This window comes from Tiliqua scincoides, chromosome 7 (assembly GCF_035046505.1).
Source record: "Tiliqua scincoides isolate rTilSci1 chromosome 7, rTilSci1.hap2, whole genome shotgun sequence".
NCBI lineage: Eukaryota > Metazoa > Chordata > Lepidosauria > Squamata > Scincidae > Tiliqua > Tiliqua scincoides.
The window spans coordinates 66,511,372-66,532,629 of NC_089827.1; the positions used below are offsets into that span (position 1 = coordinate 66,511,372).

The window sequence follows — 21,258 nt, forward strand, 5'->3', positions numbered from 1 at the left end:
GTTTGCTTTGTGTGTGTTGCTTCTATTTGTTAGTGTAATTTACTACATTTACTATTTTGAACCCTGTTACAGAAACCTGGACAGGATTTTTTAAAAACTAAGATGGATTTGCGATTGTGGTGTGTGTGTATGAATGGGTGTGTCTGTCTATTTGAAATAGTGGTATGCAGATAGAGAAAGGGCAATGGCACAGTGAAAAAGCAGTCTTGCAGGTGTAGGAGAGGAGTCCCCTTGTTGCCCAGACCAATGGGCAAGCCTAGAAGAGAAGCTTTTATAAAATTTATATGTGCTGTAAAACCCATTCTGCCAGGACTGTAAAGAAGCTTCTTTCCTGGTCTGTGTTTTCTCTGTATACCACATGTCTACAGGGAAAGAGCTTGTTTACGGTGTATAGAACTTCCCAATGCATCTTAGGATCATATGCAGATTTGAGTCTTGGTAGATAGATAATAACAAGAAGAATTTTAATCACAGGTGTGCACCACTTAACGAAAGGGATACATTCTCCTATTCCTGTTGTTGTGCGATTAGGTCATTAAGTGAACCTTCAGTCCAATCTATTGCCTTTGTTGTGCAGACACTCCCTGCTAGACACTAGCTGGCTGCACAGGCTACTGGAGATAGATTGCTTCTTCTTTGCATTATGAGCCTCTCTGTTGTGTAAACAGACACTCTGCTGCAGGCAGTGGGAGACCCGATTGCCTTATTAAGAGCATCTCTATTGTGCTTTGACTACCATCGTATATGCAGTCTGTCATTAAGCAAACAGTTGTTAAGCAGCGCATGCCTGTGTATCCATCTGTGACAGAGTTTTCCTTGGAAATCTAATTCCAAGGTAAGGTTTTATCTCCATGAAAAGTCTTAGCACCAACTATATGTTGCAGAATATTTCTGCTTCTCATATAAAATCATACTGACCTTGTTCAGATAACCCAACAAAGAGTGGTTCAGACCAAACTAGGATGGAACCATGGTTTCGTATCCTGGTTTATAGAGATTGTTTACATTTTTTTTTCCAGTTCAGACATCACCAGGAAGTTTTCCGTTTAGCTAACAGCGCAAATAGAGGAAGGGTCACAGTTTAACAAAGGATGGAAGTTTATATTGCCAGGCAATTTTATGTATTATGTAAAATCGTTTTGAGGCTGAACTCATTGCATGGAACAGTCATGATGATATGACTTTGTTGCTAGAGTTAATATAGTCACTTGTGTCCTTTGGGTTATACTTTGCAAGTACCAGTTTATGTACTTTTGGACGTTTAGATTATCACACAAAAAGGATGTAGTTGAATGTACAGTATCATGTTGGGTTTTGGAGCTCCCTATGCCCTGCCATTCTCCTATCTGCAGTTACCAGAAGAAATGAATGCTATCTTTCTCTGGCAATAGCAACAAGAAAAAAAATAGCTTCCTGTTCTCTAGCAGCATACTTGAATTTGCTAGTTTATGCACCCAATTCCTATATTTTTTTTTCTCCCCTGAGTATGAACATGGAATGTGGTACTATATTCAGGCTAGTCTAATTATTTGTAACCTACATATCTGTTGTATGACACAGCTGACAGAACACCACGACCTCAAATTCTTAGTCTAAAATCTTACTTCAAAAGCTTCTACATTGGCATTTAATGGAGTGGATTTTCTAGGGAGGTGGTGGTGAATTTCTGAGAAATGTTCCACATTGTTCTCATGTTGTTCCCATTGTTGATAAAGTCAGTAGCATAATTAGTCCAAAATACTTCAGCTACTTGACAGTATCATATGTGAATATCTACCTTTTCCTTCCTATCAGATCGAAACAGCACTGATTCATTTTTTTAGGGATTTTATTAAGTGTGCCTTATAAACAGATTGCTTAACTTTTGAATGGTGAATAATGTAGAGATACTACTTCCTGTTCTGCTAACATTAGTCACATCTTAATCGCATTAAATCAAGTTAATGGTTACTACCTTAAGTTCTATTGATTTTATTGGCATTTAGGCTATGTTGTATGCATGCTTACCTGGAACTAAATTCCACTGAACTCACTGAGATTTATTTCCAAATAAACATTCATAAAATAAAACTGCACATCATGAAGTTGGATCAGGGCCAACTGCATGATGATGGGAAATTCCTTGTAGCTCCATGACAAGGGAAGCAGTACAGTCAGTTCGCTTTATATGTGAATTCACTTATCAGCAAGGGTCAGAATTGCTGCCTTCCCTTGCTATCCATGCTTCTGTCTGGCTCAGTTGGTAGAGCTGCTGCCTTGTATGCCTGAAGATCTGAGGCTGCCAGTTCAAAACAACCAGAAGTACCTGAGAACTGACAACATGCTGATATACTGATGAGCTGACCCTCGGTGGCAGAGAGGAGTTGCTGTCAAGTGGAGCGTGGGAGGCGAAGGGCCAGAGAGAGGCCAGACTGGGAAGGAATCCAGCTGGATCAAGGAGTTCTATGAAACACTAGAACTATTCAATTGTAAAAATCCCTACAGGGGTTTAGAACAGCCTGCCTATGTAAACCACCTTGGATTAAAGTCTGAGGAGAAATCTGACGACCAAAGAAAGGTGGTATATAAATACCTGTATGTATAAATAAATAAATAATCCACTATGCAGACGCATTCCAGAGGCTGTAGGAACCTTCAGAATGGTGCCTGTGATCAGCACGAACCCTTTTAAAATGGCTGGCAGAAGCATCTGTTGATCATTTTAAAGGAATCTGTGCTGGTTGTGGGTGTCATTCTGAAGGTCTCTGCAGCCTCTGGAAGGTCTCTGAAGCAGTCTGAGAAATTTGGGCATTTCTTCCTGCGCTCTGCTATCTTCCTGTGGGTTTCCGCTGGATTCTTCTGATAGCAGGGAATGTACCCCTTCCCTCCTCCAGAGTATCCCTTGTACCCAACTCCACTGATCCCACAGGATCTGTAAATTCACTATCTCCTAGGGTTTTCAGGAACCTAACCCAAGCAGATAACTGACTGTACCCATCTCATGGTCATACCATTGTTAAATGAACAAGAGCCTTTGCTGGAGAAGATAGTGACAACCCTACTAGCATTCCAATTGCCTTTATTCACTGAAACACTAATATGAACAGGTATGTGGTTGGCCTTGCTAAAAAGCTTATTCTGTTTTTTTCTCTTATGCTTTTTAGTCTTTCAAGCTTACACACTCTGACTTTAATATTAGATTAAATATTTTTGATCTGTCTTGGAATGAATGTGAATGCAATATTTCACATGTGCTGTTTTTTACACTCAGTCACTTTGGAATTGTTTCTTGCCAGCCACCTCTTCTATGGATAGGTTTCTTATGATATGGAATTTGAAGCCAAATTCCAAAGCTTTCAGATTTGTGGGCCACACGGAAGGCGTAACCAGTGTACAGTTTTCACCAGATGGGAGCCTGGTGGCATCAGCTTCTCAAGACAGGACAGCCCGGTTATGGATTCCCTGTATGTGAGTATTTACTGAAAAATAAATATTTCTGTTGTGCATGTATTCATTCTTGGCACTCCCTCTGGTAGGAGATATAAATGAAGAATTCTTAAGTTGATTCTTCAGCTGAACTTCTCTGAGCTCACACATCTGATCTTTTCACTCAATTGGTTCAGACAGCACCAAACACAGTTTGATTAGCAAGCAGTGGTGTGCCTCAGAATTGCATGCATCCTCCTTGCCTCAGTTGCTGTGATTTTTTTCTGTTCAGTCCTGGTTTGCAGAAAACTCTAACTCACTCTTTTGTCCAAGCTTTGCAAGCTGTGGTAGTTTGCCTTGCAAACCAGTGCTAGAGTCTGGTTTGCAGAGCAACCGCAATTCTTAGTTTGCTGTTGGTTTCCACCAGGAAAAGACGGAAGGAATCGCAACATGCCAGAGAAGCAGCAGAAAGTATGTTCTGAAGTCTTGCTTCTGCTTGTTATTGCCTGAACTCCCCTCTCCCCGTCAAGGCTGCTTTTTTTTTGAGTCAAATCTGTGGCTTGTAAATGTACCTTTATTGAAGTTTGCATCCTGTGCCCATTCATGAGATTTAGAGTAGAGTACAGTGCTAAGAAAATGGCACATGAATGATAGAATAAATTTTACTAATCAAGTAAGGGCACAATCCTAACCAACTTTCCAGCACTGACATAGGCGCAATGCAGCCCCAAGGTAAAGTAACAAACATGCCCTTACCTTGAGGAGGCCTCTTTGACTGCCTCCCCACTGCAGGATGCAGCGTGTGCCACAAAGGCACAGTTATGTAAGTGCTGGAAAGCTGGTTAGGATTGAACCCTAAGTAGCTTAAACATATTTATTCCATGCTGTCTTAATAGGTCACTAAAATCCAATCCAGCCTGAGGGCCTTAAAATGCTTCTGCTTCTGGAGAATGCTCAAGATGCTTTTGTATCCACTTTTTTCTTGTTTTCATTTGTCAAGTAGGGAATAAACTAAATTTGTCCCAGAAGGTTCCTGTTGTACTCTTTGTACATGCACAGTTCATAGATGCAAAAAAAAAAAAAAAAAAAATCAGGCCTGGCCCAAGCTGAAATTATGCTTGATGTAGGGCCCTTTGGGAGTCTGAGGGTATTAGCATGCATAGCCTCCACACACAGTCACTTCTTCAGCATCTTCCTTCTCTGTCCACATTCTACAAAACAAGAAGAGGCTTCCTCTTTTGAAGGAGGCAGGGGGAGAAGGGAAGGGGGCACATATGATTCTCTTCCAGATTGCTATGCATTCCTTGAAGTATTGAGGCAGCAGCTGGATGAACCAACAGGGTGGGTAACAGGGTGGGCAGGTGCAGGATACAGGGCACTCTTTACCAATTCATTTTCAGACCACCTTGTGAAACGGCCATTTAACATGGCCTCCTGAGTGGACCAGCCCCAACAAAACTTGCTTTCAGGAAATGGTGGTCTTAATTTTTGTACCAGGAAGTTGTCTACTTATCTTTGAGACATAATAAACTACAAATCAGAGTAAATATTTTCTCAAAACATGTATAAACTATAATAAACTATCATCTCACTGAGTTATTGAGGAAGACTCTTCGTCATTATTTGTATTTTGGATTTTTTTTTTTTAATCCTCTAGGTCAGCTGTGACAGTTAGCTGTATAAGAAGGGTCACCAAGATTTGGCATGTTTAATGTTTGTTTTGTAACAATGATATCCTCAAAATCAAGCTGTTATTCAAACAGGAATAGTAAAGTGATACTTTGCCTAGGATCTAAAGAGCTCTTTTGTGAGTGCAAACCACTTTCACACCAAAGAGCAGGACTGCAGATTTTCCTTTCTGGCAGCAGGCTAGAGAGACTTGCACCACGTTGAAAGGCGGGTTCCCTGACCTTTTTTTGGGGTGGGGAAATGACTTGAGAGGTTCCAGTAGAAGGAAATTTTCACTTCTCTGTGCATGTGGATTGCCACTCGTGGTTGCTTGGGCCTTTGCCCCTGTTGGGGTCAACCACAACCCACAATTTGGCATGTAAGTTGTCAAGTAATACACATTCTCTCTGGCAGGGTGTTCCATTCTCTTAAAGGGCGGGGCATCTCTGGGAGAGGAGATGGTGTTAAGTCCATCCTGAAATTTGATTCAGCCTTAAGGAAGCCCCTTGCAAGCAAATTTGCATTAGATGTATTCTTTGTGTAAAAGATCTTGGGTTTTACACACACAGGCAAGCAGAGACTGAGAAGCAATGAAAGGTACCCTTTTATAAACTCAAACCAGATTTAATTAGAAAAACACAGCTTCATCTGATTATGTTATTCATAACATAATGGATTCATCTGATTATGGGGCTATCACATTGTGGTATGTAATGTATGATTTTTGAAAAAATTTCTTTCAGTCATGGTGAATCTACGCCTTTAAAAGGCCATACTGCAGCAGTCCGCAGTGTGAACTTCTCACTCGACAGCCAATTTCTAGTTACTGCATCCAATGACAAGTCAGTCAAAGTGTGGAGTGTTCACAGCCAGCGTCAACTGTTGACTTTATCCCAGCACACACACTGGGTGCGCTGTGCCAAGTAAGTGTTTTCTTTATCTCTTGTTGTTTGAAAAGCAGGAGCTTGCTTCATTGTAGGAATGCGTGTTTGCTTTTTGAGACGGCTTCATCCATTTCATTCCTGGCGGGCGCACATTAAATGTGTGCAGCAGTTACAAGTTGTCAGTGGATAAGTGCATCAAAAAGGGTACAAAGCAGTGCAGTATAAGCAACTATATGCTCTAACTGCAGTACTTTTACAGCTCAGCTTCATAGTGATTAGTGTAGAGGCCAAGTAGTACAGTTTGTTATATATCACTTTTGTTTAGACCAGTAGTTTCCAACCTTTAGGAGTCCGGGGACCTCTGAGTCACATGCAACCTCCCCACCCCACTGCACACCAAAAATACGATTAAATTTGGTGGTCTATGGGGAAGCGAGATGCTGGAAGCGCTGGCTATGGGCAGTTCATTCTCTGTCCTTTCTGGTGGTTCATGGGGGAGTGCTTGCTCATCGAGATGATGAAAGTGATCTAAGGCATTCCTCTTTTTTCTGAGATTGCATGAACCACTTTACTGGGTTTCACAGATCACATGGATCACAGGTTGGGAACCCCTGGTTTAGACCAAACATGAGTTTTCTTAGTGCAAATGCTTCTGTCGTTGAACCTGGCATTTTGTTGCTACAGAAAGGAGTAATGTCATGCCAGTGTCATGCTTTTATGTTGGTAGAGCACCATATCCCTTCCTTTCCATGTCTGAATTAGGTTGTTCATCACGGTCTGTTTTTAAAATGTCCTGTTATGTGTGTAGAAAAAATGTTTTTTAAAAAACAACACTATGGTGAGGAATTCAGAAGGCCTAAATGTCCTTAAATCCAATCTGTTTGTAATTTTGAAGGGTTAATAACTTCTCATGCTCCTTCTTTGGTTTGTTTGCATGTAGATTTTTAGGAATCCACTCTCTTTACTTGGACTTTACATATCCTGCTTCTGTTCCTATCCTTCCTTCCGTGTGCTAGGTAGAGATGTTAACTTGCACAAACTGCAAAACAGTTTAGCCTTTTGCGTACATATGAACATAAAGGATAAGCATATCTTCAAATACATGATTCTAGTAAGTCAATATTTTGTTTTGTTTTGTTTTACTTGTAAAACGTGGGCTAGGCAAACAGAAAGCCTTTTCTAAATAAAGGGAAGTTACACTCTTAAACAACTTGATCAGGAGGACTTAGTTTGCCAGTGTGTTAGACCAGGTGCCTGGCAAGTCCAGAATCAACGTCTTGCCCAGCTCTGTAATTTGTGCCTTGATCAGGTTTGGCTTACTCTTCATTTAAGAGGAAATGATGTAAAAATCATGTAACACTTTATTCAGTAAAAAGTGCTATAGAAATGATGAGCTGTATTGTAAGTAAATGGAAGGAACCACTCTTGGGGAAGCACCATTGAATTAAACATGCATTTTCAAAAACATACTGCATGTCAGTATTTTCATATGATGAGTTGGACCATCAGAGTCTAAAAGGTCTACTAGAAAGAGTTTTACTGTCTTAACATGATGTTGTCTTACAGTCCAGTCCTAACCGGGCTGCCTATGGATGACAGTGAACTTACTGTTGACAGGTCTTTGACCTGGACATGGGAGTATAATGATACCAGCTGCTAGTGAGACTTAAATATCCCTACTCTCTCAAGTTTTGTATTCTTATTCTTGATTGTTTGAACCCATGTCTTCAGATTATGGTGGCGGTGGCTACTTACTCTATAAAAATGTCATGAAGCTTTTCTGCAGATTGTAGATCCAGTAATCCATTACACCACTGTAACCACAAGGATAGAAAAATAAAAATCTATGAAATGTGTAGGAACAGTGCTTTATTTCTTGAATGCCTGGATCTCATAATGCCAGAACTTCCAAAGATTATCCAGGCTCCCTGTTAGCTACGTGCTAGCTATTGACTTAAACTGTTTAGACTAATACAGCGTTTCTCAAACTGTGGGTTGGGAAAAACTTGGTGGGTCCTGCAGAGCCTTCAGTGGAAACACAGGTGGTGGAAAGATCAGATAATTAATTGCCTCAAGCCCTGAGGCCATTCAAAAACCAGATAGCTGCTAACTGCCCTGCAAAGAGCTGAGCTCCTGCGGTTTGCAAGCACATATATACATAGGAAGATAAATGTTTGAGTGTGTTTCTTTCTGGTGTTTTTTCCCAAGTCTGTCTATGACAGGTAATGGGGGCAGGTGAAGGCTATTCATTAGGGCTGCCTCATTACAAGCATTGGATCTTTTTTTTTTTTTTTTTTTTTGCAAATATATCAATAAAATATTACTTGTAAATAAATAAATAAAAATATCTTTTTTCTAGATCTTCTAAAAAAAATCTTGTAAAACTAGATGGGTCCTGATAGGGCAGCAGTCCCCTTTTTGGCACCAGGGACCGATTTCATGGAAGAATTTTTCCGCAGACCGGGGGGGGGGATGAGGGATTGTTGGGCGCCTGCCCTTGCTAATGGCTGGGAAGAAGGGGGTTTCCTGAGTCCTCTCCAGGGGGACCTTGGCAGGGTGAGGCTGTCGGGGGGCTTCAGACTAGGCTCTGGGGGAAGGAGGTTACGTAACCCCACTTTCATCCCTCCAGGAGTTACAGCCCTGAGGTGGGTCCCAGGCAGGTGACTGTTAGTTTCACAGCCTCCTGTCTCACCATACTGCCTGCTCATCACTGATCCCCCCCCCGTGCTTTATGGGACTGGTCAGCCTCCGTTGGCCCCACCCCTTCCTCTCTGGTGGGGTCATAAAGGGGCCCCAGCTCTCCTTACCTGTCTTTCCCTGGTGGCTAGCAGCACCTCTGTCCTCCCTTGCAGCCTGTCTCCCCCCAGCCAGCCCGCTCCCTCCGTGACTTCCTTGCTGGGGTGTGCCTTCTGTGGCGTCAGGGGGGCTTCCTGCCTTGTATCGTCCATGGATGGCAGGTCCCCAAGCTGATCTCCCCTAGTGGGAGCAGCTGGGAACCACGCATCCACTTCCAGCGCCGGCCCACAAGGTTGCCTGCTTCCCGTGTCATCGGCCAGAGATGATCCAGAAGTCCCTGGAGTTCCCCATCACTTCCCCACTGGAGTGGTGGAGCCAGGTGAGGCACAGGGAGGCCAGACACTCACTCCCTGGCAGCCACGCCCTGTGCTCTCTTGCTCTCCTGCTGCGTCTCCTCTGCTGAGGCCGGTCTTGGGGGTAAGTTGGGGTCCAGGGCTTCACCTGCATCCTGACAGCTTCACTTGCTTGGCCGCCGCTCACCTCCTGCTTTGTGGCCCAGTTCCTAACAGGCCACGTACTGGCACCAGTCTGTCACCCAGGAGTTGGGGACCCCTGTGATAGGGTATCTTTATAAAATGTGGATCCTGATGCTAAAAGTTTGAGAACCACTGGACTAATCAGTTGTTATATTGTCATAGTTGTACTGGGACAAGGGGTTCTCTGATAGTCAGGCAAAGATATTTGTCATGCACTTAGTTTTCTTCAATGTTTGTTTCTTTTATTTAAGCAGGCTTTTTGTGGCTTTAGATAGGAGACTCTCTTGTTCATTTTTATTTGCTTTGAAATATATTCTACTTGTTTGTATTTCAGAAATGGCTAGGCATGAAACAAACAAACAAACAAACAAAAAGAATAGAAATGTAAGGAAAACATTAGTACTGAATTCTTTTTTTTTTCTTCCTTTTGGCACCCTTCTTATCAGTCCCACTCGGCACCGGGCTGGTTCTCCGTCTTTTCATTGTGGAGGCTGTTGGCACTGTCGGCTTTTTCTTAGAAGAAGCTATCGGCATTGTGGCCTTCAGGAACTTTACCAAGCTATATATTAGCTCAAAGCTGCTCAATATCACACTAAACTTATAAAAACAAAGAGTATACTATAAAATAACAATAACAAAAAAGGATAGGAAAAAAAATAAAAGACGGAAGTAGGAGGATAAAACAAATATTATAAGTTAAAGCCGGAGCACTCTAAAAGAGCAGCTGCACCGGCAGCCATCTTGGAACCTCCCCCCCGCATTCCATTAGTACTGTATTCAGAGACTAGATAATCACCAAATTTATCAACTGAAATTGACTAAGGTGCTAATAGTTAAAGGTACAGGTTTTTTATTTATTTTGCCTCATATTCCTTTTCCTTCTAGATACTCACCTGATGGAAGATTAATAGTCTCTTGCAGTGAAGATAAAACTGTTAAACTCTGGGATCTAAGAAACAAAGTTTGCATTGATAACATAATAGATCATGATGGGTAAGCACCATTCAAATTTTTTTAAAGTGTAAGTATAGTAGTGATAGCTTCAATTCATCTATATTTCAGCTATTCTTATATTAGTAGGTGATCCTAAGAGAAAAATGAAGCCACTGTGATATATGAGGGCGAAATCTTTTTGCTGACTTGCGTAGTGGTTGAACTGTTGATATTTCCTTTTTTCTTGCATTATTTCAAAGCTATATTTTCTCTGAATTCACCCTGCACCTTTTTTTCACACTGCTGTAAATCAGTCCAGGGCCAGAATGTCCTGCTCAACCAGTTCTATCTGTGGATCTTTGCCTTCTCTGACTCTCCAAAGTGGTATGTTAGGGTTTTTTTTAGTCCATTTTAAAAATATGTTGCCTGTGCTTTATTATTTGCCCTTTCTGCTCCATAGTAAAAATGTCATGCTACAAAAGGTGTTGCGTCAGTTAAAGTAAACCCAATATACCACAGTCTGCTGTAATTAGATGCCAGATTTTTCTTTGACTTCTTCTGTTACCTGTGTATCAAAATATTTGGTATAATTAGTCTCTTACTAGTTTGGATGTCTGTTAGTTGTCGAGAAGTGTTTTGCACATTTCCAGTAACTTGAAAATGCTGCTTATTTATCTGTATTTATACTCCATTTTGCATTTTTTAAATTGTCAAATGACTTTCAGTGAAAACAATTTAAAATGGAGCTTATTATATGTCAAAATACAGCAGACAGCAAAAAATTATAATAATAAACCACAGCAGTAAAAGAGATGATAAAATGCATGTAAAACCAGTTCTATGAAGCATTAAAAGCTTTTTAATTAAAAGGTTTTCAAGTTCCACCTTGATTTGTTAGTCCTTCTTCTGGTTCATAAGGGCAAAGAAAATTGGATTGCGTTTGGGCAGACTGATTCACATGATCAAAGCAAGCACAGTAGCCGTGGCACAGCCTCCTTCAGACTCATGTTCTAAAAGACACAGTACAGCTGCCTGTCTCCTTGTGTAGTTTATTGATAGGTATAATCTTCCTTGCAAGAACATTGTGTTCATTTTTTAAAAAGATGGTAGATTTTGCAAAATAAAAAGCAGATTTCACAGGATGGAATGGCACTAATGCACATGAGAGGAACAGCCTTGCAGCTGTTTACCATTTTCATGTATGTCTAAAGAGTTTGTAAACATATGTCTCCTTGTACTTGAGTGGTGGAATGGGGCAGCACCAAATCTCTGAAGAATAATCAGTCTTATAAAACTGGAGTCACCAAAATTGGCCAAAGAAGACAAAGTTGTGTTGCTTTTTGCTAATAATGTCACAGATACTAAACTAACAGGGACTCAGATACTTGTGCAGTCACAAGTCTCCAGATGGGACTTACTTTACCTGTTTCTGCACTAACTGGGAGAAAATAATCCCTCCTCCCAGTTGAAAAAAAAAATGTTTTAATTTGATTGCTTTTGGTTGTGGGGATATCCACCACAGCCTTCAGGAAAGAGGTTCGGCATGATAACTGAGCAATGACATGTCCTATTCTTAGAGAAAGTGATCTGAAAGTTCAGAATAGAGCTTTTGTTTTCCTCTTAGAAGAAACTGTACCTCAGCAGAAATGTAAAGGGAGAGAGTTGGTTAGTGTATATCTGATCAAGAGGAGGTTTCATGCCTCTTCTTCCAGAACTTGGGAGATCCAGTGCATCTTGTGAAAGTGCAGTACAGCAAGTCCTCGCTTAAAGTCATTTTGTTATAAAGTTAATGAGGGGAAAAAAACCTAACTGGGGCTACTGTCTGTGTGTGAAGTTTGCACATTCCCAATGTCTGCATGGCTTTTCTTCGACCTGCAAAGCTCACATTTATTTCAGTGTTTAATATTAGAAGTTTTTGGGTTGTTATTTACAGGCCTGGTGATGTTTTTTGTGACCGGAAATATGCTGTATGAACAGAAATCTTGTTCATGTATATCAATTAGCTTGCGGTAAAATTGGGTTCACTAATAATGCATTCATTTCATCTAAAATTGTTGATAGGTTCTTGGAAACGGCAGCTTTAAGGGAAGACTTGCTGTACGTATCTTTTCTCTTTCACTGAGTTAGCAAATGAGGATCTACAGTGTGGCGAGCATCCCTTCTGTTTTGACCATCTGATCTGGCCCTTCTGCCTACTTGATGTGTAGGTTTCCCGGTTTGATGTAGCAGAGAGAGTATCGTGTTTTGACATGAGTATGACAGGTTCGGATCCCTGCTTAGTTCAGTGCTGTTTCCAACATCTCTCAGTGTCACCTAGCTTGTGGAGATATTGTAATGACAGAATGATATCATAAACCGTCCAAGAGGAGACAGAAACTTTTTAAACGAATGCACACCTTCAAATCCAACTGGTAGATGATATTCATTCTTAACAATGAGAAATAACTATTTCTGTTTCTTCCTTATAGATTTGCAAACTATGTAGAGTTTAATCCTGATGGCACCTGCATAGCTTGTGCAGGTTCTGATTACACAGTGAAGCTCTGGGACATTCGAATAAACAAATTATTGCAGTGTCACCAAGGTAAACATTAGGCTGCTCAAAACTGCTAACCTTTCTCTAATTTCTTTAATAGCTTGTGTGGTGGCTAAGGAGTCCCCGATGCAAATCATCCCCCTGCCATAAGCTGCTAGGTAGTTTTGGGCGTGCCGTGATTCTCTCCACTTGTCCCCCACTTGTGCATGGATAATAACTTGTGCATTGGCTTATTTTACTAAGTTGTCGTAAGGATTACTGAAATGCTAAGTGAAGCATTTTGCACGTTTGAAAGTGGTCATAAATGTTAGTATTTAAATGTGGTCCATTTAATTAACACATGGCAAATCTAACAACATGTAAATGTAATTTATATAAATTGGCTGTCTAAAAATACAACTTTTCAGTTATGTTGCTTCATCACATCGAAGTGGTATTATAAATTATTTCATTTCTAGTAAACACTGTCCTTTAGTATGGGGTTAAACCTTATAAAAGAAACACAATAATTCACCTTGTAGACTTCCCCAGTCCACTGTTTTAGTGATCTTACATAACTAGTTTAGCAAGGCCAAAGTATTTGTATTTTAGGACCATATTAATGGAGAGTTCTAAAAGTCATTCAATCCTGAACAGAGGCATAACACACTGCCCTGGTGCCTGGGTCAGTGACGTAACATGACACTGTGTCCCATGACATCACTTCCAAGTTCTGCCCAGAGGAGGGGCTTCTGCAACAGCTTTGCACCTCCTGTTCCTTCTGCTGTGGAGGCTCAGAACGGGGGCACTAAGCTGCCAGTGCCTCCTCCATAACTAAGGCAGAGCCTGAGGGGCAGCCATGCACTCCTTTTGACATAACCCCTGGGGCAGGTGCCCCTCAGGCTCCAGCCTAGTTACGGCTCTGATCCTGAAAGAACTGTCTCTCCATAAGAATGTGTGTGTTGTAAAACTGATGCCGACAGAGAACCATAGTAGCAGCCACCGAATCTAGGGTGTTGGATGGATCATAGGAGGAGGCCCAACCTACAGCCTACATGCATTCAGTTGAATTTCTTCATGGAGCATGAAAAAGCAGGCTTCCTAGTAATAGCTCCTGCACAAGCTCCATGCAGGCATTGATCTGAATGTATAAGGGTCCCTGCCTCACTTATTCCCTCCCTCCGGATATGTTGCTTTAGTTAAATTGGTTGGTACAAAGAGAGCCAAAATTGTCATTTGCTAACTGCAAGGAATGAGTGCTGCTCTTTGGAGAGTATGGTCGCTATCAAATTAATAAGCTAGTATAGTTGTCTATTCTTGTGACAATATTTAATTATTTTTCCTTGAATCAGTTCACGGAGATGGAGTTAACTGCGCGTCTTTCCATCCTTCTGGTGACTATCTCATCACAGCGTCTAATGATGGCACTCTCAGGATTATGGATCTTTTGGAAGGAAGACTCTTGTACACACTTCGTGGTCATGAGGTAGCTTGTTCTGTTTGTTCTTTTCTTTCACCTTCCTTTTATTATTTTCATTATCTACTGAGAATATTTCCGAGGAACTTCAGGCATTGCTGTTTTCCTACACTGAAATAATCTTTGTGTTTGGAAATCAAGGCTTATTTCAAAGAGTGAAATATGGCACAATTGCATGTTTGTGCTCTGGGTACAGTAATTGGACAGACACTGCACACACAAGGTGCCCACTTAGTACAGGTGGGACCTCAGTATCCACTGATCTGACTCACCATTAATACCGAGGTCCACCTTTAAATGCCTTGTAACAAGGAAAAAAAGCGCCAAAATCCAATTTCCCACCATCATGCTGTTAATTAATTATACAGTACAGGTATAACCTAATTATCCACTGATTTTTCACCCACAGTATCTCAATGCAATGAGAAGGGCCTTTTAAATAAAAGGAAAAAAGTCTTTTAACAATAGCCTTGTTGATGCAAGAGAGGGCAGCCAGTTGACAATCCATCAATCATTCTTTCTCCACTTAGAACAGCTTCACTCCAAGGCAAGCAATCCCTCTCTTCCTCCTGAGTACGTGAAAGAAAGATAATCACTTTGCATTCTTTCTCAGCGCAGGGGAAGGGCGAAGGGAGGGGTTGCTAGCTTAGACTAAAGATTTCTTAAGTGCCCAGAGAGATGATTTTCAACCTTTTTCATCTCATGGCACTGGCAAGGCACTAAAATGGTCAAGGCACACCATCAGCTTTTTGATAATTGACAAGGCACACTGTGCTGTCAATGGGGGCTCACATCCCCCAATGGTCCTATTGATAAATGATCCTCTCCCAAATTCCTGCGGCACACCTGGGGACTATTTGTGGCACACCAGTGTGCCATGGCACAGTGGTTGAAAATGGCTGGCCTAGAAGAAGATTTATTGATAGATTGTCTGCCTAATGACTGTCTTACATCACAAAGGTCAGCAAGGCTGTTTTTAAATCACTGAGCAAAGGGACATTATTTTTTAAATAGATTTGCTTTAATGCAATTTTTGCCATCCACATGAGTTCTGGGAATGGAACCCTTGTGGATAACGAGACTCAACCTATAATTCATTCCACTAGATTCCATTATTCCCCTCTTCTAGTGGCTAAATGTGGTATAGCATCTGTACCAATGCATTCTTGGGCAACAGTGGAGGTGCAAGAAACCTGGAAGTGGGTTTTTAAAGTTATTTTTCCACTAATTTGATACTCACTGATTTTTTTTTTCCATCCATTGGGGATTCTGGATCGAAACTCCAGTGAGTTATGAGGCACAACCTGTATATTCATGGCATTAAAAAAAATACACAAAAACCCATCCTGCTGCATTACTACGATTACAGTAACACTACTTTTTGGGGGGAGGTCAACAGGGTGGGAAAATATTAATATGTGAAATTATCCATAGTGTATTATCATATCTTGGACAGTAATCTCACAGAGGAAGTAAGCCACTGCCTTTCATACATTGCTCATATATCCTAAAACTGCATCCTTCTCTGTGGAAACCCCTTGAACAGTTCAGGCACCATGTCAGAAATTGCATGTCTTGGCTTGATAGCTGTGCAGTGGACAATTTATGCGCACTCACTATCTCATGCGCTCTCTAGGGGCGCAGTCCTAACCAACTTTCCCAGCACCCAGGTAAGGGCAGTGCAGCCCTGAGGAAAGGGAACAAGCATTCCCTTACCTTGAGAAGGACTCCATGACTGCCACCCAACTGCAGGATGCAGCACATGCACCATTAGCACAACTGTGTCAGTGCTGGAAAGTTGGTTAGGATTTGGGCCTAGATTTCATTAGGTGATAGAGGCATCAAAAGGTTTCAAATGCTTTCACAGCTAACTGGAATTTGGTTCATACTTTGTCCAATATACTTTGAGTACTGGTAATGTCTTTTTCATTTAAAAAATGTATAGTTATTGGGTTTCTTCTGAAGCATTGTGAGCAGGAGAAAAATAGCAACCCGGCACTACTTGTCTATGCTTGCACAACAGTTTGCACAGTACTTGAACAAATGAGGCATACAGCCGTCCTGATGCAGGATGCTGCATAAGCTCTTGTGCGAGAGACTAAGCTCTTTGAACTTAGTCACTTTTCTCATGTCATATTGTAGCACAATCTGTAAAAGTGGCCTTCTATGAGCCAAAGGTGTTTTCTGCAAGGGTATCCTTGGATCCAGCCCAATTTGTGGTTGTTGTATTTGGAAGCTGGGGCTCTATTAAGTTTGGGAAATTGCTCCTTCAAGAAAGTCTGGTAACTATAGATCAGTTCCAACACTGCAAATTTTCCTTCACTTAATGTTTAGCAAGGAAAGTACTAGGGATGGTGGACTTCACCTAGAGTGGATATTGCTATCTCCGTCCAGTCTGTCATTCATTCTGCCAACACATCCATATTATTCCTGGGATATCTCCTAATTTCATTGAATTGATTTGTGCCTTTCTGGTACCGTCAGCACTGCCAGACCTGGTGGCCAGAACAGAGATTTTCCACCTGATCTCTCTCCAGAAGAAGTGCGGGAGCAGAGTTCTGGTACATTCTGCCAAAACTACAAACCTGGGTTTTACACTTTGCCCCTGCTGCAGTTCAAATCTGGATCATGCCCACTAGCATGTGTGTATGTAAATTGTACCTGCACAAAAGAAAAACTGCAGTCAAACCATACATTAAGAGTTAATGAGTGTGACCTTAAGCTGTCTTGCATATGATTGTGAAAAGGTGGGGTGGAATATAAATGTTAATACTTAAATCCTTCCTTTTTAAAAAAAAAAATCTATTTTATTGTGTCAATAAAGACTGCTTAATAATGTAACAAAAAGTGCATGAATGATAAAGATGAAATTTCTAACTGTGGCAAACAAAATATTAACACAAACTTATATTTTGCCTTGTTTGTTTAATGTAATGTTGCTTTAGAATTAATAGAAATGAAAAACATTAGGAGTTGTCAAGGCTAGAGGCTAAAAAGTACAAAATGGAAAAGTGCTATGCTTCGTTTAGTCTTTTTAATCTGATTTTTTTTCCTCCCCAGGGACCTGTCCTCTCTGTGGCCTTTTCAAAAGGTGGGGAAACATTTGCCTCTGGTGGTACAGATACACAGGTTTGTTTAAACAAAACTCTTGAATTCTTAGCATAAAAACATGATTCCTATAAGAGTGCTCTAAACAAAGATGTTCTTTTGTCTGTAAGCCTAGGGTCTCAAACCTGTTCACACTTACTTGGGGGAGTGAGACCTCAATGGGGCTTACTTACAAGTAGAGATGCATGGAGTTATGCTGTTAATCTTTATGAAAAGTCTTATTAGAATTGTTATATTTTAAAATCTTTTTTGCATGTCTTTGTTCTTGCTAGGTAAAACTTGTGTATAATTTTTTAAAATAAATTAGGATAACTAATTGGCTTAAAAAGCAAGGCAGTTAGTGGGACTTCAAGTAATCTCTCCTATTACTAAATAAAAGGACTATTTTCCCACAATGTGTAAGTTCATCATAGTAAATACACATCTATAATGTTTCAGGTTCTACTGTGGAAGACCAATTTTGATGTATTTGAATTTAAGAAACTTGTTGAAAAGAATACACGAAGAATGCATATGGAGGAGCCCCCTCACCTTCTTGATATTTATCCGCGTTCGCCTCATCGCCATGATGCAAAATCACAATCAGTAGAGGTAAATTAATACAGCTTCTACTACGGATAGTTGTCAGTACATCACCTATACTCTGGGCTGTTATTTGACACTGTTGGGTAACACTGATAAGACAATATTATTTCAGTGTTTTGTGTGGTCCATTTTCCCAGAATCTTAAACAATAACAATGACTTCCTTGCTCTCAAAAAGAATTGTTTATTAAGGAAAACACTCATGGTGAATCTTACAGTGCGATCCTATGCATGTTTAGTCAAATGTAGTCCCACTGTGTTCAATGGAGCTTATTTCCAGAAATGTGTATACAGTATAGGATTGCAGCCTTAGATCCTGATCCAAAGTGGGGCATGCCCAGCCCAGCACTGGTGCACACTGTTGCAAATGTGCCGTAAGACATGCCTGCGGCAGTCAGCACCAGTCCAGCGCCATAGCTGAATCAGCGTAAGCCTGTGCTGGACCAGCGCTGGTTGGAGGCCAGTCAGATGCTGTCTGGTGCTCCGGGTGGGGGGAAGGGAGTGGGGCAGAAGGGGGTGGAGATGGTGGCAGGCTCTGCCACCATATCCTATTTCCCGTCCTGGCCGGGGAGACCTGACATGGGTCTCCTCAACTCTGCGCTGCTCTATAGCAGGCACAGATCCAGGAAGACCCATCAAGGCTGCCTGATCGCTATACAGGATAAGGGAGCATAGCATAATCTCCCTTACCCCGAGTAGCCCCAGAGCTACTTCCCAGCCCCATGGGATGCAGTAGTAGCCATTTTAGCATCACTGCAGCCCTGGATGCTGGTTTGGGCTGCCCAAGAGAAAAAGACAGAAAGGTTTGAGAACAGAGTTGCCTACTGAGAGGTAGTTGTCTTTAATCATTGGGTTTATTGAGTACACCCAAGCATCAGAAAAGAATACCTTTAATACTGGGACAGCACAGGTTTTAACACTGCATTTGGTTCAGCTACTCTGTCCACAGGTGTTTACAAAAAAACTGAAAAAAAACGGGTTTTTTCCAAGCTTCAAAATTTCCAGAAATTTTTTACATCTCTGCTTGCTACCACCTTTTCCAAGAGGAGCAAGCAGCAAGCAGATTTCAGCATCAGAGATTTACTATGTATTTAAAAAAACAAAAAACCATTGCAGGATATTGCTTTAGAAAGATTTGCAGCAGCATGAATTGGATGACAACAAAATTCTTCCCTTTTAAAAATAAAATCTTTCACTTTATTTTCTTCTCTAGTTGTAAGTGGAGATATACTGAGATTTTCAAAAACAGCTGTTTTTATCTTACATAAGAAATTTCTGATTCAGATGCAGTGATTGCTGCAGCAGTTGGCTTTAGAATCTTCAGGGAATTTTGCAGCTGAACCCAGAAGACATCCTGATCAAGAACAGGGTTTCTTACACTCCTGGATACTTTAAGATCTTCAACTATTACTATTTCTTGAAGAGCTTCTTGGTTTTTTAGTAAACTTTCAAAGTAGACCACCGCTCCAGCCCACCGAGTTTTACTACAGAGCTTCAGTGTCACTATTTTATTCTTTGCATTTTTTTCTTCTCAGAAGTACTTGTCATGTGAAAATGCCTCCATATGCTAGTTTCACCATTTTCCTGAGGGAAGTAGGAAAGAAAAATAATTTATTGGCTAGTTTGCAAGAAGACACTAATCTATGGTTGTGGGTGGGGGAAGTAAAGAACCAGATTAGTAGTAATTAAATTATTATTTACACAAAGTTTATAAAGATAAACTAATGAAGCTAAATGCTTCAATTTTCTGGAATCAGATAAATGTGAACTCTTACTTTTTTACATGAAGTATATACTTTCAGGTCCTTTTTGTTGCTCTGTATTTTCTTCCAATGCTTTGAGGCCTAGTGAAGAGGACAGAACAGAACCAAACATACCCACCCACATGCAAAAACAGAACTGAAACCTTTTTCTTTTCTTGTGTCAATAGCAGCATCTCCTAAAGGAAGAAATGCGTCTTGTTCTTGAATTGGAGAGTTCAGTTTGTAATCTAGGACTTGCTTGTCCTCAGTGCACAGAAATTAGAATAATCTGATACCATACATATTTTTTAGAAATGGTTTGAAAAATATCTGAACACCTTGTCTTATGCATTTTATGCATCATGTTAAAATAAAACATTCCATAATCAATTTTTTTCTCTTTTTTTTCAATTTTTCCAATTTTTTGGAAAAAAAACCAGGTTTTTTATGAATTTTTCCAGACTTTTTCCAGGCCTTCATATCTAGCAAGCAGAGAGCTGTCCACACTGTCTGCCTGCCCCAGTCTTTTTTGGAAAGGGACCAACTGGTTGGCAGCGGTGGCTGGTGAAATAACAATGGCTTCCACAAACATCTTTTTGATTGCAACTGGAGCAAGCAGAGTTGCTCTCCCACCTGTTCTTTTTCTGGCACAGCTGCCATTGCCAAAATCTTAAAGTTGGTTATTTCCCTTAGAACAGGGGTCTCCAAACCCTGACCCAGGGGCCAGATGCGTCCGCGGTGAGCCTCTGTCCAGCCCGCAGCCAGCCCTTTGATCCCCTGAAAGCCCCTGTCCCTGTTGACCAAACACAATTGGAGTTGTACTTGTGGTGTGGAGGAATGGAGTCCATTTATGTGTGTGCTTTCTTTCTTTGGCTGTGTTGATGTGTGGAGAAATCGTGGACATTTGAGCCCATTTATTCATTCATCTAAGTTCCAGCTCTAATGCATTTATTTAAATTTTTTATTTAATTTTTTTTCTGGCCCTTGACACTGTGCCAGATATTTGATGCGGCCCTTCAGCCAAAAAGTTTAGAGACCCCTACCTTAGAAAAAGACTAAGGTGCCCAGGAAGAAGATTGCAGCTGGACTGGAGGAGAAGGTCGGGGGTGCTGCTGCACTTCTCTTCCTTCTCTCTCCAGTCATAAGGAGATGGTGGTGCACCCTCCCACCTTCTCCTTTTACTCCCCTGGCAGCAGCTGCACAAGTAGGTATAGTGAGTGACCAATCAGGTAGCATGTAGACACAGGAGTACTCAGGGCACCCCTTGCCAATTTGGAGGTCACCCTAGTCCTCAAAGCAATTGTTTACCCTACATTGGCAATCTTCTACAGCTGCCATTCCCATTGGTCTGCCACGAACGGTCTGCAGGTGCACCATGGGAGTTTGGAAGAGGGTTTTATATTAGTAGGGCCATTGGGGTATGTGAGCCCCCAGCTAGCAGCACAGTGTGCCTTGTCCATTGTCAAAAAAGCTGATGAAGCGCCTTGATAATTTTTGCACCTTCTCAGTATTCCATGAACTGAAAACAGTTAAAAAAATCGCTGCCCTACATCATGGGCTGGCTAGCCTTATTAGAAGTTAAATGTTTGCTTGTTTTAAGTGAAGAGGCATCTTACACACACTAGATGGCACTAAAATCCAATAATAGCTCTTGTGGTAAACACTACAAA

The 21,258-nt window shown here is 41.1% G+C and overlaps 1 protein-coding gene across 1 annotated transcript in view; it reads left to right on the forward strand.

Moving 5' to 3' along the window:
* The window catches only part of POC1B (POC1 centriolar protein B), a 51,646-nt gene that overhangs the window by 12,134 nt on the left and 18,254 nt on the right, over positions 1 to 21,258 (forward strand). The window contains exons 3-9 of the mRNA XM_066633133.1: positions 3,276 to 3,447; positions 5,817 to 5,996; positions 10,115 to 10,222; positions 12,631 to 12,746; positions 14,030 to 14,163; positions 17,215 to 17,283; positions 17,701 to 17,853. Of these exons, the coding sequence (XP_066489230.1) occupies positions 3,276 to 3,447; positions 5,817 to 5,996; positions 10,115 to 10,222; positions 12,631 to 12,746; positions 14,030 to 14,163; positions 17,215 to 17,283; positions 17,701 to 17,853 (932 nt within the window). The remainder of the gene's footprint in view (positions 1 to 3,275; positions 3,448 to 5,816; positions 5,997 to 10,114; positions 10,223 to 12,630; positions 12,747 to 14,029; positions 14,164 to 17,214; positions 17,284 to 17,700; positions 17,854 to 21,258) is intronic.